The following is a 25,809-nucleotide window of genomic DNA, read 5'->3' on the forward strand; positions in this document are numbered from 1 at the left end:
GCTTGCTTTCTTTTGCTTTCCTTTCTCACTTTACACTGTGTGTATTTGTGTGAATACTGTGTACTATGTATGCATTGTCTATATGATCGGTCCGCTTGTTTTGCCTCGGTGGCATGGAAAAAATGGGTGGAACTGACGTCATCACGCCAACGTGGCCCTCTTATGGTTCCAGTGATGTCATGCGGAGCTGTGTGCGGAGCCATAGCATTGTGACAACCTCGTCGGCATGGAGAGCTGGGAAAAAGTTTCCGCGGAGTGCTGGCGCCGGGGATATTCATAAGGTGAGGAATCCACAGGCAGATACTGTATCCACCAGAAAAAGCGTTACCGAAGGTAAGTAACTTGTTTTTTAGGATGGAGTTTCTATCAAAAAGGTGATTTTCAGTTGCCTATATCTTTGGCGCTGGTTTATGAATCTTCATTAAGTTTTCCCTAAGATTTGCCCGGTATGTCAGCAGCTGTCTGAAAAGTTTCAGAGTGGTTCGTCAAGCAGAGGCTGAGGAAAAAAAACACAGGGGTCAAAATGTGTTTCCCCATGTTAATTACCATAGACACGACTACAGCCCGAACCGCTGGACGAAATGGCACTAAGTTTGGCAGGAAACTAGATCTTGGTACGCAGCTCGTGCTTTATTGTGATTTGGTGTAAACCTGTTCAATAGTTTCAGAGATATTAACCAGAAAGCAAATTTGTATATATAGGGACGTGGCTCCTCCTCTGATCCAACAGTCTCCATCTTGAAATCTGATTGGCTGCCAACACTTCAACCAGAAAGTATTGGCAGCCATCTTGGGACTCTGCTTGAACTGAGTCCCACAAACAACGTAAAAAAGAAACAAAGGGGGGCAAGGTAGGACTCTGTGAACCCTAGAACTAGTGTTGAGTCCCAGAGGGACCCTGCTGGGGGTTAAAGGCATTTTATTTGGTTTTTTGATGCAAATTCGCAGGAGAATTCACGGATTAGTGGCAATATTGGAGAAAAAAGCAAAAAGGTGCAGGCTCCTGCGCATCTTTGTAAGGAATCCCAGGTGGGCCAAATCCCAGGACATGCAGGAATTATAAATATAAAGGGAAGGGGCGGATGGGGCCCCCCCTCCCAGGCTTTATTAAAGCCCCGGGGACCACCACCTACCCAAGGCAATTATTTTAAATATGCAGGACTGCCCCCTTCCTGGAGCTATTTATGAAATTAAAGTGGGGGAGGCCCGTACGGCATACCCCGCATTCCCAGGGACCTCCATCTCCCCAGGACTAATACTAATTAAATTGGGGTGCCTCGCACCCGCTCTGCCCCAGGATCCACCACCTGCCCGGGTCTGTTTAATTTTAAAATGGGGGGCATCACGGACCCTCCCCCCAGGGGGACCAACACCTCGCCTGGGCAGGCCCTCGTACAACAAAGGATGGTAGACACAGGGCCCCACTCCTGAAGCCAATAATGGCACTGGGGACCCCTATCTCTCAGGGCTGGCTCCTGCTATGTCCCAGGGTGCCCACCCCCGGGACATGACTATTTGCTGTGGCTTGGCGGGATCTTTACCTTTTCCACCAAGCCAAAGCAATTCTCTGCTTTCAGCACGCGAGAGCATTCAAAATGCTCTTGCTTGCTGGAAGTGGAGGAAAATTGCTTTGAGACACCCTATGTCTGAAAGCAACGCTAGCTATGGATGCCTAGGATGCAGGGAGTTGGCAGGGGCCATGGGGACCTTCAGGCTTCTCTCACGGTCCCAGTGGAGACTGGGTGCCCTGGGGGCACCCAGAAGACATGGCCGGGGCACGGGGAATAGGGTCCCTGGGGCTGAAATCAGCCTGTGGTGGGGAGCTGCTCAGCCCCCTTCCACCATTTGAGAAAAGCTGGTCCCCAGGGAATGGGGTCCCGGGGCCGAAATCGGCCTGTGGAGAGGAAGCTGTGTGCCCCCCCCTCCCTAGTTTAGAATTTGGGACATAAATAGCCAGCTGACAGGAGATGGGGTCCCCGGGGCCAAAATCATGCAGGGAGGTGGCCACGCAGCCCCCTCCCTTATAAGAAATAGGCCAGACCCTAAGGGATATGGGGTACACGGGCGGAAATTAGCCTTATTAGAAATAGGGCGGGCCCGAGGAATGCTCTCCCCCCTACCCCATTCCAAAAAGGCCTGGTCCTGGAGAAGGGGGGCCACGCAGCCCCCTCCTCTAATAAAAGATTTTTTTAAAGATGCTGGCTGGAAAGTCGCCAGAGGCCCCGTCCCCTTTCTACAAAACTCTACAAACGCGCCTCCTGGTTTGGGAATGAAGTCCTGAAGTGCTGAGAGGTCGTCAAAGGCCCCCTTTCTCCACTCTTCTAACGTACCTCCTGGAGCACTACTAGTTGGGGTATGAAGACCTCTTGGATGCTGGGGGTCATTGGGGGCCAATAACCCCTCCTGTTACCTCCAGTAAGTTCCACACAGCAGGATTGCTGTGAGCTGGTTGGAGGCTTGCCCCATTTCTCCAACTCTCTTCAAACTCTGTGCCCTCTTCTGTCATTTGAGGATGGGGTCCCGGGTTCAAAATCGGCCTGGCGAGAGAGGGCCGCGAGGCCCCCTTCTCTGGTTTAGAATTTGGGGCATAAAAAGCCAGGCGCCGAGAGATGGAGCCCCGGTGCAGAAATTGGCCCAGGGAAGGGGGCCGTGGAGCCCCCCTCTCTTATTAGAAATAGTCCAGGCCCTGGGGATTAGGGTCTATGAGGCTGAAATCTGCTCGGGTTAGGGGGGCGGCGCCGCACCTTCCAAGGCACTACTATTTGGGGCATGAAGTCCTCTTGGATGCTGATAATCGTTGGAGGCCAGTAACCTCTCCTGTTGCCTTCAGTAAGTTCCACACAGCGGGATTGCTTTGAGCAGGTCGGAGGCCTCGCCCCCTTTCTCCACCACTCTGCAAATGCTACAACTAGTTAAATACCATGAAAATTCACTGGAAAAAACAAAGGTTATAGGAACGTTGTAGTTAGGCTCAGATTTCACTTGTACAAAACCATAGAAATTCAGCTGTTCTAGTTACCTGAGCTACCAGTAACTTATGCCCCCGCAATGCGCTGCTTATGACCTCACATATTATATCACTCATAACATGGTCAGTGACATCACTCTTGATGTCATCCACAGAACCACTTACACACCCACTCACACCCCATAGAACCTCTCGTATACCCATTCACAGACCCCTACCAGGACTCACACACCCATTCACGCTTACATAGAACCACTCATCGCCCACTCACTCACCCGTACAGCCACTCATACAACCTGTCACTCACCCTCACACAGCCATACACTCACCCATACAGCTACTCACACACAGACTTATTTACCTATACGGCCTTTCATACACCCATTCACACACCCTCTCAACACAGCCACTCAGTCACCCATACAACCTCACACAACCACTTACATACCCATTCACACATCCATACAAGTACTCTCATATCTGCTCACTCACCCATGCAGTCATTCACATAGACACTCAGTCTCCAATACAACCATTCACACACTAACTCACTTAACCAAAGTCACTGAAAAAGCCACTCACTCACCCATACAGCCACTTACACACCCAGTCTGCCACTCATACAATCGTTCAGTCACCCACTCGCACCCATACAGTCACTCATACAGCCACTCACTCTCTCACCCATACAGCCACTTACACTCCCAGTCACTCACTCATAAAGTTATTCAGATACCCATACACTTACTCATACAGTCACTCGTACAGCCACTCACTCAGCAACATAGTCACTCCCACTCACTCACACACAGCTACTCACATACCTACTTATACACCCATACAGTCACTCACACACCCTCTCACACACGGATACAGTCACATACCCTCTCAGATTACACATTAGAAATAGTATCACTCATTTGTAGTACAGCTAGTGAACTAATTTACCTTTTGTAGTAGGATAGTATATATGTTTAACCTTGTTTCTTGTATCTTTTTGTATTATGTGAAGTTCTACACTGTCCAGTTGGCTAGGTCATTCCTATATAAATATGTAGAATATATAAATAAACTACACAATAGAGGAGTTCATTAAAACAATGGAAAGTATAATAAGTAATGCTACCTACTTACAGTTGGTATGTTTATTAAATTTCATAAAAGCTTTGCATTCTGTCAATCAGGCTCCAGGGGAATGTCTTCTTAGTCAACAAACATATCACCAGAGTCTTATTATTTTCTGGTTTTACTGCATTGTAGGAAGTAAAGTATTACTTATTAGGAGACATTTTCTCATGTTTAACTCAGGCCCACCCACTGTGTGATGAACTGCGGGCATCCAGGTTTCAGTTTAATGTTATAGTTCCAAAGCTTTTATTTTTACGATTATAGAGAAATAGTGGAATGTTTTTATTAGTAAGGTTCAAGAGGCCCAAGGACTCAAAATTACAATTTGAATCGAATTATCTTCTTTGATTCCAAAAATACATTGTAGTTCTCTGAATAGTTTCTGGTAATGATGAAGTCACAGACCATTCAAGCGCCTTGTGTTTATTTGAATGCCAGCATGATATCTTGGTGAGCTTTTGATGCTAAATGGATCTATAAAAAGGTAACTGTTGACCTGAGCTGAAAAGAGTATGCCTTAAACTGTTGCATTTTCCATATTTCTGGACAAGGGTAATTTCTGGGAGTATACTGAATATGTTTTGCCATTTTGTCTTTAGATGTCAAGTTTGTGTTGGTTTATTGTGTTGGAGTGATTTTTGTATTTGTAATGTCATACCCCTTGTGTCATAACGTAGTCTATTAACCAGGTAAATAATGGAGGTGGTTTGTTGAGTAATTCAAAGTGGATATATAAGACGTCTCATACTTGTAAGTATTGTATAAATTACTTCAGAGTTGTTTTGTATTGTGAGTAATGTCCACAATGTTGGTTCAGTTGTTATATTACACATGATCATTGGTTGATTGATGCTATACTATCCATTTCATTCTATAACCCTTGTGCTAATTTAAATTGTGGGGTTGAGAGGGGTCAACATTTTTGAGAGACTAATTTGCCATAGCAAAGAATATTTGTTTTTTGTAGCAATTGTTGATGAGTGCATAACATGTTTTGTATGAATATTTCCTTAGCTACAGAAGGACATCATTGGCTGGATATTGCCCTCATTCACTTAACTTGTAAGGGTCAAAACAGCAACATATTTGCACCCCAAACTCTATCCTATTTCTGATCACCAACCTCCCACTAATATTTCCAAACTCCTTTGACATTACTGGTACTAGGTCAACATGTTTATGCTGTGGTTAGAAACCTAGATTCGTTCTCAGAAAATAAACTAGTAAATAAATGCAATAGAGACCTCTATTTTCCAGACATAATATCATAAAGCCTTCCTTATGCGAAGAGCGGTATAATGGCCTTATATATTTTACTTTGATAGAAATATATGTGTACTACACTTGTATGTTCTTTGCATCCTTTTTTATGAATGCAGTTATTTGATGCTAATCTATCTCCACATTTTCTTTGCAGAGGCCATATCTAACACATTAACTTTATGCATTGATTGCTGTCATCTAAGGAAATGTGGTCTGTGGACCAATATTAGTGAAATGCCAGTGACGAGTAGTGGTTTTATTTTTCTGTGGATGGCGAAAGATTATGTACCAGAAGTCCAGAAACAATTACAATGTCCTGTTTCAAGCCCACCTGGTAAGAAGAAGAGACTATCTTTCATGCAAATGGATCATTACATTTAAATGTTATATTTTTGTTTGGCTATGTACAGAGTAATCTCACCTATCGTAATTGTATAAGTAAGTTATAAAAAGGTCCTTGGGCTGTCAAAATAGTGTATGCAAGCAGTCTTACATGTTTGTCAAATGAGAAAAATTATAGCAATTGTAACTCTTCTCTCTGACGGATACTACCAATCATAGATTCCACACATTGTGAATGCCCCCAGTTTCCTGGATCTGGAGATTTTTCTCAGTATTGCTCCTGTGTGCCAGTAGGTTGTGTTGTGCCTCTCTGCATCGACTCAAAAGTGATATAGGAATCACATATAAATGACACAGGAACCGCATATAAGTGCCACCCATGCACTTGGACATCAGTTCCTTTTTTTCCATGACTCCTGAAGTGGATCTGGCGCTAGCTCCTCTTTTTCTCGTCAGTTGCCAAGTTCTTCTCTTTGCATTTTTCAGTGTGCAAAAGAGATGTCACCTCTTAAAACCACTAGCTTTAAACCTTGATGGGATTTTCGCAAACAGATGTCTGTGACGTATCCCTACAAGGTGGGCCTCTGGTGTCTAAGTTCAGGCAGCGAATTCAAATTGTGCTGCGAGTGTAATGGGAAGGAGTATATGGTCTACATCAACATACAAAAGGCCAGTGGGCTAGACACACTGTTGGTGTCCCTCACAGTGCTTCTACAGATGAGGCAGTGCCTTTCGTCATGGTTATTCAAGGTCAACCAAAGTCCTGGATCTGCAACTACCTTCTACTGAAGTGAAGACTAATGTGCTCACATCTTCCCAAATTACTTGGTTTTTTGCAGAAAGAATAGGACTTTCTGAAAAGTAACTCCCAGCAGTAAGATTCCATCGAAGCATACCCCGAAAAACTTAAGCAACACAGAATCTTGAGGCAAAGGATAACTCTCTGATACCACGTTATATGCACAAATAGAGTTAGTGTATTGGCATTAAAGGAAAGTATTGAAGGGACAGAAACGAGTTGAGAAACAGTTAAGGGTGCCTATATCGCTTTGAGACCAAGGACGATTTATTGAGGAGAGAAATTCACAATGTGAAATATATGGTTTTAGCTCTAACAAAGAGATTAAAGGAAGCCCTTACAACAAGCAAGTGTTCATACATATACGTTAACCACAGTAAAATGGTAGGAGGGGTTGGTTGGGTAACACAGAAGCTTAGTGACTTGCAGCAGCCACCCTCAAGAGAACAAGACTGATAGTGCGGGAGGCGGTGAGGGTGAGCGAAATAGTAATTTCCATGTCAATTGATGATTCCTAATAGAGCAGCACTTGGATTATCCTACAGTAGGAGGAAATCCGGTTCCCATGCTATCATATGCGGATAATACCGTATTGATGACTTTGACGGCCAGTAGCCTTCAAAAAGCCTTGATCGCTTTTACTGATTTAATGACGAAATTGGATCTTAAGGTTAATTTTAATAAGTCTTTCATTATGGTCTGTGGCCCGAAAAACACAAAAACGAGGAAATTTGTGGTAAACGGAATAAACATTGTAAAGGTTCCTTCTTTCACATATCTAGGGAATGTTTTTAGCAATAAATTAAATTGGGACAATTCGATTGTGACTAGGGCCCAACAGACCAGTAGAATTATAGAGGGTCTGTTTCGCTTTGCGTCCAAATTGGGTCATAAGCCAGTGGCAGAAATTCTAACCTTATATAAATTAAAATGTCACTCAGTTACAACATATGGGGCTGGAGTGTGGGGAAGTAAAAAAAACCAGTCAATTGCAAATTTTGGAAAATAAATTCATAAAAAGATTGCTGATGGTTCCCATTAGCTCTCCTACAAAAGTTTGCCACGCTGAGCTGGGACTGGATTTTGTCGAAGATAGAGTTAAAATCGCGCCTCTGATTTTATGTGGAAAAGTGTATTCATAAGAAGAGTTAATACTCACCAGAGCGATTATAAGGGATTGTTTAGGTTTAGACAATGTATCGTCTATTCCCTGGCTCTGTTATGTTAAAAATGCTTTAAGTAAAATTGGTCTAGGACATTATTTTAAAAATCCAGATAGTATACCAACTAACATAAAATCAATGATTAAAGCTAGTCATATCCAACCTGGATGATGAGACCCCACTCTACGGGTCGCCAAATATCCAACAGTTTTATTTATCTTTTAGCACCCACACACATTCCCGCTTCCTTCTGACAAGGTTCAGTCTCTGCACATTGCACTTTTTAGTGGCTTTCCCTATCCAGGCGAGTTGGTGTGAGAGACTGACTCCCTGCCCATGCAATAATTCAGCTGAACAAAGCACAATACACTTTATGTTGTTTTGCACTTTATATAAAGATGGAAGGGCACGTTTTATTAGGCCCATCCTGAGGGAAATTGCCCCCTGTCCATATCAGGATGGTTTTAATTACTTACGATCTCTGCCGAATGCCGTCATTTGTTGTGCTGTGCTAAATTTTATTAGGACTGCTTTGCGACTTAGGAAAAGATATGAATTGTGATAGTGAAATTGGGAATTAGGGTTTTAAGTAATTTTAAGCAATTTATTTATTCTGATACCCCTGGATTGACATAAAGAAATGGGTAGTTTATAGAAAAAGTTGCTCTGAAAATATATATGCTGCTTGATTATATTTAGTTTATGTAAAATGTAATTTGGAATAATTTTTATGTATTGGTTTATATTTTAATTATGTACTTTTATGATTCATAAGAACAGAATAAAGGTTTCAAATGAATTGAAAAAAATGATGATTACCAAATGAACAACAAAGCTTAGTCCCTACCTAAAAACGTAGATCCCAGATTTTCATTTGCTAACAGGAGGCTCAAGGACTCATGTCACAATAGACACCACTGAGTGGCACTTAGACCAAACCTACAGAGACAGCTCCCCCTCAACAACTTTGATACAACAGGATTATGTTGGTAGGGTAGTGGTCTACATGACAAGCATTCCAAAGCGTAGCCACCAATAAAAAGAGATCCAACAGTCGCTTACTAATAAGGTGATCCATTGGATCAGAGAAATTCAAAAATATTACCCCCCGGTCCAGGTGACATAGTTGATGACCTACACATGTCAATACCACAGGAAAACCATGACTATATAGAGGTAACTCTAACTAGGGCAGAGTTTACCATGGTCTTTGTCAACCCTGATTTGCGTACCGCTCCAGCTAATGGCTCTGAGATACAGTTTGGGCTTAACCCCCCCATTGCTGTCTCCGTTTGTATTTCAGTGGCCTACTAGAGGGAACCCAATTGACTTGCTAGACAGAAATCACCCCGAAAGGGTATATCCATCCTACATCAAGTCTCTGCCAAAAGATATAGACTGGCTTAGCACAACTAAAGACCTGGGCATGGCCCATCTAATGGGAGGGCAGGGAGCCTGGGTGATACTATCCAAACCGGGTTAGAACTTCCAAGGAATCCAGGTGACCCAGATACACAAACAGCGAGCCTGACCGCTGATGTTAACCCACTTATAGGAATAGGCCAAATTTTGATTATTAAGGAAACCCCACGGGTTAGCGGGGGTTCTAAACAAATGAGAGTATTCTTGTTGAATTTGGCAACTCTAAACCTAATGATCCATTGTGGGACTAGTTTATCGACTTGTATCACAATTCTCTCTTCCAAGAAATGCAGATGATTGATACCCCGCACAGAAATGGTTATTTAACATTTTTTGTAGAGGCTCAATCTTCACCTGCAAGCGATCAGGCGGTGTAATAATCTGGGTTAAGATTTAATGAAATTGTTGAATTCTTAAGGTTGGAATTCTGGCCCTTGACATTTTATTTATAAAACTGAAACCAGCAAAAGGATTCTCAGTATTTTTATATGTTTAGTCACTGACTTTACGTATTGCGGAAGATCTTTAAACAAGAAATACTGACAGGTGCCATACAATTATTGCTGGGGACTTCAATGTTATGTTTGAACCCCTCGACTGTCTAAGCTCCCTAACTGATTCAGAGGGCGAGGCTTTTGGGTATCCCTGCACTAGAGGCTAAACCTAATGCAATGTGTTCAATGGCAGCAATATAGCTGGCATCTCTAACCTTACGCAGTTGATTAAGTGCATGTAATGGCAGAACACCCTCAGATTTTAGAATGGAATAACATTTAAGAGGCGTAATTACAGGAGCATCGATTATCTCATAACTGATATCAAAGTGTGCCCTGCACTCCTTCATATGAAAATTATTACTAGAGTGGATAGCGACCATAATGCTCTCGATGTAACCTTGAGTGATGCCATACCATGTGACACGGTTCCAGCTGACTGCATTTGCTGTATTGACCCAGTAGTTGGACACAATGGCAGTACAATCAAATGGCCAAATATTATAGGGAAACCAGAGGTCCTAACTGAATTTATATCTTTCTCTCCGTAGTCAGCTCTTATATACATCTAGACTTGTAATTAATACCAAGAACCGATTTACATTTGAAATTGTTTCCAATTCTAAAAAGACTTCTTTTACAAGACTGTTAGGTTAGGCTCCGATAAAAAGACAAAAACGGTTATTTGGTTTAAAACGGACTATAAAGTGGCCAGAGCTAGCTTAACAGCAGCTGTCAAATCACATAGTAGACCGGTGATTTACAAGTTCGGAAATATTGCAAACGTATCCAGCTTGGAGCTAGGAGGACCTTTTGAAGACTCCAAATGGCAGATTCTTCTCGAGACAGCAAGGAACAACAATAATCATGCATTTTGAAATGGCATGCGTCACAATAATTTGCATACTGCAATTGTTTTGGGAATTTTATCCAACCACGTGTCGGGTTTTCAAATTTTTTCCAATCTTTGCACAGTATTCCAGCTCAAAGACAGTAATTCTCTTCCACTTTCTACATTTCATACACCCGCTTCAGGGACTAACCAGCCTTCGTCAATTACATTTTCTCACTGAAATCTCAAGCGCTATAGAGTCCTTAAATTGTGGGAAGGTCCCAAAGCCAGATAAGATCCAGAGGGACCTTTACTGCTCTTAACCTATGGTCTGGCCCCTATATTAATTTACTTTCTAAATCAATCTTAGCAGGTGTAGACATACCACCAACATGGAGAGGGATAGAGAGCATCACAATTTTTCAAAAAGGATACAGGGGAAAATCCAGCCATTTACTGGCCAACCACTGGATGGCTGAAGGCCAGATATTGTTCCCCTTTCGAGCAGGTTTCATGTTTAAATCGTCTTTATTGTCTTCCAGTTATAACAGGTATATGTAACAGTAGTTAGAACCGTCGTCTGTGATAGATGCAACAATATATAAAGCCCTCAACTCCCCCCACCCACCCAACCTGGACCTAGTTGCACATACAAAATAGTGAGAAGAAAAGAAAACATTACGAGCTAGTGATTGTGTTGCTGCAATGGCAGGGAAGGGTTTCCAAAGCTTGGGAAATGATGAGCTTTGATTCATCAGTGTGAGGGTGATGCGCTCCATCCCCATCACATACCAAAGCCTCTGTAGCCAGCCCTGGTGGGCAATGACAAGGACCCCCCTGTGCAGCCCTCAACACATACAACATTGAATAACCTTAGAGTATGCATTTGGAATATCAACGGCTTGTCTGACAAATTGAATGACCATGAAACACTAAAATACCTAAGGACATTTGACTTGATACTACTTCAAGAAACCTGGGAAGAAGCTGAGATTGCCCTTGAAGGCTACATGATGCAAATCGTCCCAGCTACCAGGACCTCACCCTTTGGCCATAGCTCAGGCGGACTAATGATCTTTGCCTCAATCCTCATAGTAGGATCAATGAAGGAAATAAAGATCAAAACTATAGCTCCTAACATTATACAGGCGACTGAGATAACAATTAACACCAGAAAGCCGGACTATCGCCTGGTAATAGTTAACTCTTGTATACATCCGATGCATAGACGGAAAGGTGCAAGAGAGCTGGTCAAAGAGACAGCAAGAATTATGGATGAGGGGGAAGCTGAAAATTTAATCTTGGCAGGAGACTTTAACCTCTTTCTTTTTGGAACTGCAATGGACGATGATTTGGTACATGAACTTAACAGAGCCTGGGGAATACCAACTCAGGCACAACCACTTTCAACTAAACAAACCAATTGCTCGAACCAATTGTTAAAAGAATTAGAGCAACTAAACTTAAGGGCGTTGAACGGCCGGTACAAAGAAGATACTCCCCCAGCATCAACCTACCACTCGGCAGCAATTTCCTCCCACCTAGACTACGCATTTGCAACTCTCCCTCTATTCGACATCATCAAATCATTTAAGTTGGGTGCTAGTGATCAAAGTGACCATTTGCCACAAGTATAACCAGAGAGAACCCCATGGAAGTCAGGGCATGCGCTAGATCCGAATATACATCAGATTTTAAACGCATAAGATACAAACAAAATAACATCGAAGAACTGAGTTTAAACGCGAAGGAGCTTATCCATCAGGGCAATTTGGCTGCAAACCCAATAGAGGCCTGGGAGTGGTATACAAAGACTCTGGGGACCAAATATGCAACAAAACCAAGGTCAGTCAAAGGCAAAATCCCTAAGTCTGCATCAAGTAAGACAAACACGCTGGAGATAAAAAGAATTAAACGGAATATAAAGCAAACTTTAAACCAACTCCGTATACAGCCTATAAAAGGGCCTTTGCAAGACGCGGTTTAAAAACAAGCCTAAGAAAGGCAACTTGGGAAATCAAAAGACAGGTGAATGATGAACTCTGGGCAAAAATAAAGTACGATTCGAAACTAAAAAACAGTGCTAAATTTTGGCAAACAATTCACAGCTTGCAGCGGCCAGGCCATCAAGGAATAAACTCCTACATATCAGAGGCAGTTTGGGCTGACTATCTGCACAAACACTTTAACCAAACTGACGAAGGTAATCCCACAGCCCTGACAACACAAGAAACAGATAACAATCAGAAAGATAATGCAATAGGAAAGATTGAAAAAGGGTCCAGGAATCCCAAGGAAAGCACAACGGGAAAACACGACCAAAAGAAGACTGATGGGGTAAAGAACAATAGTGAGGTAGTGCAAGTAAAAGAATCTTGCTACGGAGCAACCTTCCCTGGGTGCAAATGCTACTAATTTTTTAAATCAGTTTAACTCTATATACAATCAATTTTGTGACTGGTGATATTCAAAAACAGTTTCATTTCACGAACAATGTTTTCAGAAACATAATAGGTTTTTCAAAACAACATTTAATTATTGTTCAAATCACAATAATAATTTGTTCATTTCAATTAATACATAGGTCAAAACATTATTTATATTCATGCTCGCCCAATGCATTTCGGGCCGTTTAGCGGCCCTTCTTCAGGGGCAGATCTAAAAACAAGATGAAAGTGAAAACATAAATACAATTGTTACAACTTTATGAGTGCAGACAACCACTATAACATATCGAAAAAGCATACTAGATTCAACAGTACGTGACATCTCTTCGTTGTTTCGAATTACTACTGATTTTATGAATGTATGAAAAAAGTCAGAACGGAATAATTCTGAAAGAATACCCTTACGGAACCCAGTCACCCGAAGTGATGAAATAATACTCATGAACACGTGTGTTGAAAAAACCACAGGCTATGCATACCTGATGACCATGTATTAAAAACGCTCTGTGAAGCAAGAGAGAAAAACATACCAATCCTTATTCGAAAAAGAACAACAATATGACCTCAAAACAATCCAAACTTTAAATAAACAAATCCCTTTTACACTGACCTTGGTTCCTGACCAGCTTTTTGAAAACAAATACCCACAATCGGTATATCAACCTCAAACGGGAATTCTAAAAGAAAAATCCAGTAAGCAAATTACCATCCGCGTAATACACCTCAATGCTAGTGTAGTTCCTCAAAATGACAAAGAGAGCGTCCGCTCACCTTTTCAAAACCTCTTCAAAGTAGACGATGCCAATAACCAGACGGAAACCGTGCTCCTCTACCGATGCAGCTCTCCACATCCGCGTCTACCATATATGGAACTGTAGCTACTAACATCGAAAATGGACTAAACCTAGCTACTTCATGAATCTAAACGCGCGCCATTTTGGACTGGGGTTTCATACCTTGCGCTTCCAGGAACTGTGCCAAACGAACGATGTATGAAACTCTTGCATAAATTGCCCACCGGCTTTTATTTATCAAAAAAATTCAAACCACACATCCTGTGACCGAAAGCCTCATTGGATATAAAATACATAAATAAAAAACCTATTTAGTGAAATTCAAAGAAAAAAGTGAATGATAGAACAGTAAGAGATAGTGAAGAAAGACGTTCTGATTTCAGCAGCGATTGTAAGCTTAAATGTGAAAAAAAAAATCAGTCTACGTGTCTCCAATGTTGTACAATACATCTTTTTAGAGAAAACATCCTAAATCCACTTTCTCGTTGATCCCGTGGGGATCTTGAGTATTCAGCTTTTTTATCCAAAAAATCTCCCTTTGTAAGAGTGTTTTCGTTAGATTTTTACCGGGGGTTGGGACCATTTTCTCTATCACTTGGAATTTGAGTTGTGATATAGAGTGTTTACACATGTTCCAATGAACTGCTAGACTGCTTTTTGGGTTGGCGTTTCGGATCGTGCTTTTGTGCTCAGAGATTCTTGTCTTGATTTTTCTCTCAGTTTTGCCAATATATAGCAGTCCACAAGGACATTTTATGGCGTAAATCAAGTTCATCGAGTCGCATGTAGAATTATGTCGCAGTTTAATGGTTTCCCCTGTGAAGGGATGATGTACTTCATTTCCTACGATGACGTTGTTGCATTGTACACAGTTCAAGCAACGTTGTGTCCCTTTGTATTCCATTCCATCCATGTTAGATGAAGTTGAAAGGATTTCTTTGATATTTCTCGACCTTCTATAGGCAAATAAAGGTTTTTCACGAAAGAGATCTTTGAAATCTTCCTCGTTTTGTAGCACATCCCAGCGACTCATTAGGATTTTTTTAATTTGTCTGGATACTGTGGAATATGTAGACACAAAAACCTGTCGAGTTAGTAGTACTTTAGGTTTGGTTTGCAGTAGATTTTCCCTGGTTCTTTGCTCAGTTTTGGTAATAGCTTCTCGTAGAATGTTTTCCGGGTAACCTTTGGATGAATACCTTTTCTTCATACAATCAATGTTTTTTTGGAGCGTTTGTTCTGTGGAGCCAATCCTTTTGGCTCTCAAAAATTGTGAATAGGGGAGATTATACATCAAATTTTGTGGATGAAAACTTGAGTATAACAACGCATTGTTTTTGTCTGTAGGTTTATGAAAAATTTCCGTGTGAATAGTACCATCAGTTATCTTTACCAATACATCCAGGAATGGGAGTGAGTTCTCACTGATATTACTTGTGAATTGAATATGTTCATCCTTTGTGTTTAATTGAGATATCTTACTCTTCAATTGTTCTGTGTTGTTTTTCCACATGATAAAAATATCATCTATGTATCTTACATACAACAGAAGATTATCCATCCATTCCGGGTCACTGTAAATGTATTGATCTTCAAAATAGGCCATATAGGTATTAGCATATGCAGGTGCCCCTGCAAAACCCATAGATGTACCTTTGAGTTGTAAGTAATACTGATTATTCCACTCGAAATAACTGTGGTGCAAACAAAAGTGTAACATTTCCAACAAAAAAACGTTGTCTGTCTTCAGAGTTGTTTGTCTCAATAAGGCCCATTCTACTGCTTGCATCCCTCCCATGCGGACTCTTCGATTAAAGTATTTTTTCTCCAAGGTAAATGTTAAACGCGACACCAAAACTAATCTCACTAAACAAGAACGATTCACCTTGTGAACTCTTGCTAATGATGTAAATATCAACATCAAAAAAGCTGATAAGGGAGGAGCCATTGTTATCATGGACCAATCGTTTTACAACAAAAAAGTATTAGAACATGTTTCGGACACCTCTACATATCTTCTTCTTGATGGCGACCCCATTGACCAATTGTCTGCTACCTTGAATACCATTCTTACTAAAGCTATAGATATGGGATGGATTACTGAGAACACAAGTTTATTTCTAACCAAAGAAAATCTTAACAAACCTGGATTATACATGCTACCCAAGATCCATAAAGATCTTTTGGATCCACCTTTTAGACCTATTGTTACGGGGTGTGGAACCATTTTCGAACCCATTGGACAATATATTGACCATTTTCTGCAACCTATTGTCCAGGAATGGACATCCTACATAAAAGATACTACCCATTTTTAGCAGAAATTACAGAATGTACAGACGACTCACAACATTGTACTTTGCACGTTGGATGTAAAATCTTTATACACTTCCATCCCCCACATGGGAGGGATGCAAGCAGTAGAATGGGCCTTATTGAGACAAACAACTCTGAAGACAGACAACGTTTTTTTGTTGGAAATGTTACACTTTTGTTTTTTTTCTCTCTTGCTTCACAGAGCGTTTTTAATACATGGTCATCAGGTATGCATAGCCTGTGGTTTTTTCAACACACGTGTTCATGAGTATTATTTCATCACTTCGGGTGACTGGGTTCCGTAAGGGTATTCTTTCAGAATTATTCCGTTCTGACTTTTTTCATACATTCATAAAATCAGTAGTAATTCGAAACAACGAAGAGATGTCACGTACTGTTGAATCTAGTATGCTTTTTCGATATGTTATAGTGGTTGTCTGCACTCATAAAGTTGTAACGATTGTATTTATGTTTTCACTTTCATCTTGTTTTTAGATCTGCCCCTGAAGAAGGGCCGCTAAACGGCCCGAAATGCATTGGGCGAGCATGAATATAAATAATGTTTTGACCTATGTATTAATTGAAATGAACAAATTATTATTGTGATTGGAACAATAATTAAATGTTGTTTTGAAAAACCTATTATGTTGCTGAAAACATTGTTCGTGAAATGAAACTGTTTTTGAATATCACCAGTCACAAAATTGATTGTATATAGAGTTAAACTGATTTAAAAAATGAGTAGCATTTGCACCCAGGGAAGGTTGCTCCGTAGCAAGATTCTTTTACTTGCACTACCTCACATTTATCCTAGGGTCTGTTGAGACAGTCAGCCCCTTCACGGAAGCACCCCTAAAAACTATACGAATTTTTTTTTTTTTATCGCACTGAGTGCCTTTCATACATTCACATTATTTCAAGTAAAGAACAATAGCCCATTAATAAGCAATATAGAGAACAAAATCAACATAACAGCGGATCGGATAAAAAGTCAAATAAAGAAGGGGAAAATGGAAGGAGCTCCAGGCCCAAATGGGATCCCACCGATGATATTTAAACTGGACATCAAATTCTGGAGCAACACACTAGTACCACTCTTTGTGGGTATACAAGAATTAGAAACCTGCCCAGAATCCTGGCAAGGATCGACCATAAGTCCAATTTATAAGCAGGGAGATAGGAGTGATTCTTGCAATTATCGGTTGATCGCTCTACTTGACATAGAAGCAAAGTATTATGCTGGCATTTTGCTGGACGAATTGACATCTTGGGCAGCGTCAAAGCACATAATCCCGGCAAATCAAACGGGGTTCTGCAGAGGACAAGGAACTACCACCAATGTTATGGCACTAACACTGCTGGCAGACGCGGCCAAAGTAGGAAAGAATTCGCTGTTTCTATGTTTCATTGATTACAGCTCAGCCTTCGACCATGTGGACCGGGGCAAACTTTGGCGAAAGCTTGATAAATGGGGGATACCGCAGCCCCTCCTGAAGCAGCTAATCTTACTTCACACCAACACCTGGGTCAAAATAAAACTGGGAGATGGGACGCACCTCTCTAGGCGAATTAACACCTCTAAAGGACTGAAGCAAGGGTGCGTCCTTGCCCCTACTTTGTTTAATCTTTTCCTGGCAGATCTACCAGGGGAACTGGACAGCACTAAATCGCATGCCCCACGGTTGGGGGACATCACGCTGTCCAACCTCCTCTATGCTGATGACCTGGTTCTAATAAGTCGAACTCCAATTGGCATTCAGCAACTTCTAAACACTACCAGCATATTTTCCCAGCGTAATGGATTAAAAATCAACTTAAAGAAAACAAAAACTATGGTTGTGAATTATAAGAAGGCCAGGAAAAACTGCTGGTACTTGGACGGGCATAAACTGGACCATGTAGCGTGCTATAAATACCTGGGATTCCTAATAGACAGCAGAGGCTCGTCCAAACCGCAATTAGAAACGTTACAACAAAAAGGCACCATGATTTGTCTTGCGATTGATCCCCTTGAAGAAAATACTGCCAGACTATACGCTTGACCCGCTTCTACAAGTATTGAGAGCTCGCCTTCAACCGACGCTAACATACGGGAGTGAATCAACTCTCGGGAAAGATGCTCTCACCCTTGACAGAGTGATCAGTAAAACTTATAGATCCATCTTTCGGCTACCAAATTATGTATCTCCTGCCCAAATCCGTTTGGAGTTCGGGGTTCAAAAACAGACAGTGGAAAGAAGGGGCAGCTTCATAAAATGCTGGCATAAGATTAGAAATGCAGAGCAAGGCACCTTAAATGCCCACCTTTGGATTGAGCTGCAGCGACGAGAACGATCACATGCAAGGACGTATTTGATGGAATCATTAGAAGTACTCGAACTGTCTGACCTCTGGAACTCCCCAGTAGAACACAAAAGTTAAAAAAAACTAGTAACAAAGGTTACAAAAATAACATCGTTATTAGAGGATAAAGAAACCCTAGCAAAAAGGGCACACGGATGGACAGTCCTAAACGACTATAAAACATTAAAGACCCAAGCGTATATGGACCATGGATTCAAACAGAAGACTAAAGAGAAATTTTTAAAACTGCGACTCGGTATACTACCAATTCTCCCTCACCTGGCCCCATGGAAAAGGAATCGGGAAGATAAAACTTGCCGTCTCTGCAGTGCAGGACCTGAAGACCTAATCCACATAATATGTATCTGCCCAATCTTAATGGACAAAAGGAAAACCTTCTTACGCGCAATATGGAACCAGAAGGGCATCAGAACCTGTAGACATGCAGATAAATTCTGTTTTAATCCGCAGGAGACCCAATTAAACTGCAGACTTACAAAATACTTTGACGCAGTGGCGGAGAGAATTAAGGAGACACAAAATGAGGAAACTGAGTAACAGACTGACATTGCCTTGAGCGTAATTTATGGGCCACAGCTCTAAAGAACAACAACAAAAATGTCAACTATTAACACGGACTCCATAATTTTAACTCCTGATAATTATTTTTTACCTTTGACATGTATCTCTTTTAAAGCTGTGTATCTTAAATTGTAAGTTTTAATTAACTGTGCAATAAAATTATCTTATCTTATCTGTAGCCAGCCCTGGTGTGTCGTAATTTTCGGATATCCCAGTGCATTAGTATGTTCTGCAGGGCCGCTAATAGTGCTAGATCTATGTGCCTACCCCTCTGCCGGATCGCAGGGGGAAGGTAAGTGCATTCGGGAGCCCTAGGGGGGGTCTGTCTCCAGGTGCGTGTTGATGTCCTTAAGAACCTGGGCCCTGTATGTTGCTAGTGTCGGGCAATCCCATAGTGTATGTTCTAGGGTGCCTATGGAACCACATTGACGCCAGCAGTTAGGTGTCTTAGATGGAGCGAATGTATGTAGTCTACTGGGGGTGAGGTACCAGTATGTTATATTTTAGTGGCCGTTTCAACACAAGGAGTGTTACGGGCTATGTGTCTGGTACGAAATTAAATCTCATCCCATTCCTTTACAGATAATTCCCTCCCTATCTCCGACACCCATCTCCGCTGGCCTAGTGCATTTCCCGGAAGGGCGTTCAGAGGCCAATAGTTTGTATAGGTGAGTGATGAGGCTTGTGTTTGTCGTATAGATAGTAGCCATCGTTCGTATTGAGTAAGGTCGAACCGAGTGCTGCATCACCCAGTGGCGTATATTGGGTGTAATGCCACCTCTCGCATTCGAGAAGTTTGTGTTCTTGGTGAAGGGAGCCAAACGGAATGGTGCCTTCTGAGTCAAACTGGTGACCCACCGATCTACAGCCCCCTGGGTCCAGCGATAGAAACCAGGGTCCGACAGAGCCGGAGTGAAGTCGGGGTTCCCTACTGTGGGAGTCAAAGGAGAGGGGAAGGAAGTGAGATGTCTGCGGATTGCCACTTTGTCCCAGGCCACTAAAGCTGGCCTGGTGATAGAAGAGAGGTATAAGTTGGGGAGACGTGCATCCTTTGGAAGAAAGGGGATCCTCCACAAAAACTGTCCTGCAAACACTTTTTCCATGAATAACCAATATTTTTCGGACTCGGCACGTGACCATTCAACAAAAGCTCTTAACTGTGTAGCCTGATAGTAAAGAATAAGGTCTGGGGCCTCTAGCTCACCCTACGAGGTAGGCCTGTAAGCTAAGTCTCTGTTAAGTCTGGGACGCTTATCCGCCTAGACAAAATGGTTCAGCTTACCTTGAAGTGCTCAAATGATCCCGGGGCAGGATTTTAGGGTAATGTTTAGAAGAGGTATAAGCCCTTGGGTAGAATTGCCATTTTTACCACGGCTACCCTCCCAAGCCAGGAGAGAGTGAGTCGCCACCAACGACGCAGATTGGCGCATGTCTGCTGTATTAGCGTGCAATAATTGAGGGTCACGGTCTTGGATGTTTTTGGGGCAATCTGTATTCCCATTTATCGAATGTGAAGTGGCCCACTGGAGGGGAAAGGTATGCTGAAGTGCGGTTAACGACTCTTGTGACATTGTTAGATTTAGGGCCTGTGATTTATGGATATTCATTTTTGAAGCCAGCAGCCTGACCGAGTGCAGTCAGTTCGTCCAGGAAGACAGGCAAGGATGAGGCCAGGTTCTCCAGCGTGGCTAGGACGTCATCTGCATATAGGCTAAGTGTATGGGATTTGCCACCAAACTGGATTGCCTTGATATCTGGGTGGAAGCACACTCTACGGGCCATGGGCTCCATGTACAGGGCAAAAGGTAGCAAGGGTTTCAGACGCACCTCTAGTATACCCGTGAATATTTTAAAATCAAAATTTAGGAGTGAAATCGGCCTATAACTAAATTTGGTTTTATCTGGCCCCGGGGATTTAGAAATCTTTAGCTGTGCTATACAGGAGATCACTTCCTCAGTTTTGATTGCGCTATCCAGATCCTCTTTCTGATCTGTAGTGAGGTTGGCTGTATGTGCCTCCTAGAGATATAGTTGGATTTCCTCTGGCCGTAGGCTCTGCGCCGCATATAGCTTTTGGTAATAGTCTCTAAATGTTTTTGCAATAAGGGGGTCTTCGGTCTGCTCTTGGCCCTCACAATTCATGATCTCCTGAACCCGTTGCTCCTGCCTCCGAATTTGCAGCCTGCTAGCAAGGAGACGTCCTGCCTTATCGCCCCGACGTAGAATTGATGCTTTAGGCGGAGTGCGGCGTAATCTGCCCTATCTGTGTCAATACCAGGTAATTGGGTTCTAGCAGCTTCCAACAGCCTCCAAACCTGGGGGGCTCCCGTCTGTTTATGCATGCGCTCAAGTTCCGCGACTTGCTGGGAGAGATCGTCCCTTTTAACCTTTCGCTCTTTATGTACAGCCGACTATATTGCAATCAGTTCATCCCTCACCACACGATGAAGACAGCAGTTTCTGGAGTATCGTTAATAGACACATAGTCAGTAATTGTTCTTGTGATTTGCTCTAAGTTGTCAGGGCGCTACAGGTGGTTATCTCGCAGATGCCATGTTTTGGGACTGTACCTCTGTTTAGGAAAGTCTGTAGTAACAATTACTGACTAATGATCAGACAAAGAGCGGGGTTCAATAGTAACGTCTTGTACTTTAGAGGCTAAGTCGCAAAACCCTAGGAAGTAGTCTAGCCTGGCATATGTTTTTCTCCCGAAAGAGTAATATGTGTAGCCAAGTGCCTGCCCGTGTGTCTTCCTCCAGATGTCTGTGAAGCACCTGCTGTTAAGCCAGGCCCTCCCCAGAGAGTGCGCCCGTCTGTCCCGGTCTTGTTGCAGATCTGTCCATGTTGTTATTGAAGACTAGATTTAAGTCTCCCCCACCAGATTCAGTCGGCCTGGTGTCCCCATAATCTCCATCACCGCTTGCTTTAAAAATGCCTCTTGTCTTTCAGTGGGCTTGTATATGAAGGCGATTGTGATTATTTCATTGCCTATTTGTAAGGAGTATGCTAGAAGTTTGCCCCTTAATTCGTCCTCTTTAGATATGACCTTGCCTGGAAAGAGTTGGGAAATTTAAAATGGCTACCCCTGCTGTTTTATTCGGAAGTGAGGAGAATAATTGATGTGGGAAGTGTCTGGAGCGGAGCTTGTGCTCATCCCTAGGAAGAAGATGAGTCTCTTGTAGTCTGCATATCTGAGCCCCTGAGTGTTCAAGATATGACAAAATAGAGCTCCTTTTCAAGGGATGATTAGTTAAGGCCTTTGACATTAGGTGTCCGGATCCTCAATTTATGTGACATTGGGTCCGGGTAAATAGTGCTATGTGATGGCTACATATGTCAGGGAGAAGGATCATATATGCAAAGTAGATATAGCGAGCTCTGTTAGAGAATGTGTGGGTCAAAGGCTTGCAGTAGTGCTTCCCATGTCCGGCCCAAAAAAGGAATTCTAAACAAACCAAAATCCTAATAAACAGTAATGATGAAGGATTAAAACTAAAGTGACAGGAATTAGAGTCCATTTCTGGCATGTTCATTTAGGAACTGGTGAGGTCATGGGTGCTGCCCCCCCAATCCGCTCGGGCCCAGCCGGCTGCCGCTCGTAAGTAATGCAGACACAGGGATAAGGAGAGAAAACTGCAATCGGAGAAGCTGGAGCTGGAGTTCCACAGGGAGGTCCTTTCCATCAGGGTGTAGCAGGCTGGGAGGATGTGCCATCTATTGTTTTTATAACTGCCTGTTTCTCTCTGGCTCTTGTTTTGCGATACGGTCGCAGGCCTCTCGGGGAGGTACCGGGGCCACTCCGAGCTGAAATACTGGTTCCATCTGGTTCTACCCCATTGTGATGTTGGGGTTGAGAAGTGTCCTCCTTCAAGTCCAACATACGACGAACCTCCTCCAGGGATCTGATTTGATGAAGCCTTCCTGCGTGACGAAAGATAATACGGAAAGGATGACCCCAGGAGTAACGCACTCCTGCTGCTCATAAGTGCATGGTGATGGGATGGAATTCTTTCCGTTTTTGGAGGGCTGATGTTGCAAGGTCTTGATAGAGGACCAGGTGAGTCCCCTTATGTTGTATTGGTCTTTTGTCTCTGGCTTTCTAGAGGATACACTCTTTCAAAGGGAAGCCGTGGACACATGTGAGGTTGTCCGGTGGCGGGATCCTAGATGACTGTTTGAGTCCCACTCTGTGTGTCCTGTCAAGTTGGATGGACGTCTCAGGACCCACTTCCAGGATGGCTCTTGATAAACCCTGTACATACGAGGTGATATCGGGTCCTTCTGTTCCGGATGGAACACCACTAATTTGAAAGTTATTCCGCCGGGATCTGTTCTCTAAGTCTTCTGTATGGGCCTGGAGGTCCAGCGTCTGGTCTTTAAGTCGTAAAATTTTGCTGGATTTGTTCAATTTCTTCGTCCCTGCTCATTTTGTGATCTTACAGCGTGGAGACTCTTCTGCCTAGCCCATCCAGATCTCACCGTATGTCTTTTAGCTCTTGTGTGACCTCTCTCCTAAAGGAATGCATGTCCCGCACAGTAATGCGAATAGCGACTCTAAATAGGGACGGGTAATCAGTTCCTCCAATGTCGCGGATGTCCCCTGGGTCTCCTTTGTAGTTGCTCCGCCTCAGACCCCCATAGGTTTCAGCAATATGTTCTTGAGATTGCTGTACTTTTTCCATCATGCAGTTGCCATTGGAAAGCGGGAGGGGATCTTCTGGTAACCGCACTTTCAGACTCCCGGGTCCCGCAGCCCAATTCACACAAAAACGCTCTATGTGGGGGTTAGGGCCCTTCACTGCCGCCCTAGGTTTCAGAACCCCCCCTGTCCACCCGGGTCATGCTGCTACAGGTAGGCGCTTTAGGTGCTGTAACAAAGTCGCTGGGTGGGAGTCGCGACCGTCCACCGGCACCCAGCCGCGTTAGCTTGGCAGCCTGCGGTCGGGTGTACAAAATTTAATAGCCCCCTTGAAGCGAAAGCACTCAATGGCTGGGCTTTACTGTGGTTTTGCGGCTGGACACTGGTGTTGAGAGAGCTGTTCAGTGGGGTGATAGACCATTCCTTGGGCTGTGAGGGGGTTTCGCAGATAAGCTCCAGCGCCCAGGGACCCCATTTAGTACATTTGTAGGCTGTTTCACTTGTTTATATATGCATGCGCTCATGTCTTCACTCATGTCCTCTTGGTTTGTTATGTCATTGATGACTCCTGAAATGTTGGCGTCATCAATGGCCAGTTGAGAAGCTGGCATCGGCTTTGAGGACGTGTTAGTCTCTTTCACAGGATTCTCAAATAAAGAATTTAATTCCAACTAATGATGTCCGGATTGTTTCTACTTAACAATTTTGGCGACGACTAGGAGTTTCTCCGTGTGTTCTTCCCGGGATCTTCCAAGAACTCAACTTCTAATATACGCTACCTTGGACTCTTAAAAATCATCCACATATTTGTGAGTAGTGATTTCAACTTACTTTTATACGGAGACCAACACGTTAACTAGACCTTTTTTTTTTAAGGTCTTCCCTGCTGCATGCCTTTATATCCCTCATTACGTACCTTATTAACTGCTGCTTTGGAATCAGCCGTCTTGTTGCTGTTTTAATCGGCTTAACATTCCACAGATGTTGTCTCGTGTATGCCTGAACTGCATCTTCACGTCTTCGTGATCTCCACAGCTACGTAACATCCTTGCGCCACTGCTTTTAATCTAGACAATGTATGACGTCCCATGTTTTCAATCATTTTACCTTGATCCTTCTACAAGAATCTACACATCGTTACGTAGTCCACGCAGCGGCCATTTTAGAGATCACATTACTCATCTGGAATTTCTTCACTTGCCTATTGCCTGCGTGATAGGCACATCACGACATTATTTAAATTGACGTTTCTTTTACGGAAAGTATCACAAGTTTTCAACATCGCTTACAAGGTACTTCTTTTCATTTTCTTTTTGATTCTTTGCTCATCTACTACAAAGACGCACACGTATTTTATTACCTTATACTTACCAATTTACTACACGCTGTCTCTGTGCCAAGAGATTATCATTTGCTTCTATTGCCTGTCAATTATTTACGGTGATAGGCACACCTACTATTGCCTGTCAGTTACTTACGTTGATAGGCACATCACTATTGCCTTTAAGTCACGGTGATAGGCATACCTTCTAGGAATTTGAAATCTACCATATGCTCTAGTTTCACCATGTGTTCTGCACAAACATTTTCCTTGATCCCACCTCAACCATTTCTTTCTACTATATGTGATCCTCCTATTAAATGGTTAGAATGGAGAGAGTACTTTCTAAATTACATTGATACATTGGAAGATGGTGAAGATGAATTATCTCAAGTTGAGAAAAAAAAGATTTTACTCCATTCTCTTGGTCCTCAAGGTTTAAAAGTTCATAATTCAATGAATAAGAAAACTTGCGCTGTTGATGACACTTAATGTTTTTCTTCATGATTTTTAGGATTTAGATGTGTATTATCCTAGCTTTGTTTGCATAGCCATTGATCGCCATAAGTTCTTTGGTAGGAAGCAAGATAAACAAGAAACTATTGAAGAGTTTGTGTCTGATCTAAAAAAAAAAACTTGCTTTATTGTACAGATTTGGTGTTTTGGAAGAAGAGCTAATTTGTGACCAAATCATTATGTATGTCAACAATGAACATGTTCAAGAACGTTTATGGATACATGGAGAAGCCCCATTAGCTGATGTTGTTGCTTTAGTTAAGAAAGTTGAAGACACAAATAAGTGAAGATTATCATCAAAAATGTAATAAAGAATTTCCTGAAGTTTTTTCCAAAACAGTGGGAAATTGAACGGATATGTTCACAAAATAGTTCTTAAAGACGATGCCAAACCCATAGTTCATAAGTACCGACACATTCCTTGGGTTGTCAGAGAAGAA

The 25,809-nt window shown here is 42.5% G+C and overlaps 1 protein-coding gene across 2 annotated transcripts in view; it reads left to right on the forward strand.

Annotated features, from left to right (window-relative positions):
* The window catches only part of SENP7 (SUMO specific peptidase 7), a 991,910-nt gene that overhangs the window by 433,541 nt on the left and 532,560 nt on the right, over nt 1–25,809 (forward strand). For both annotated transcript variants that reach the window (XM_085622390.1, XM_085622391.1), the window contains exon 11: nt 5,514–5,693. In XM_085622390.1, the coding sequence (XP_085478516.1) occupies nt 5,514–5,693 (180 nt within the window). The remainder of the gene's footprint in view (nt 1–5,513; nt 5,694–25,809) is intronic.

The sequence above is a fragment of the Triturus cristatus genome, chromosome 8 (assembly GCF_964204655.1).
Source record: "Triturus cristatus chromosome 8, aTriCri1.1, whole genome shotgun sequence".
Lineage (NCBI taxonomy): Eukaryota > Metazoa > Chordata > Amphibia > Caudata > Salamandridae > Triturus > Triturus cristatus.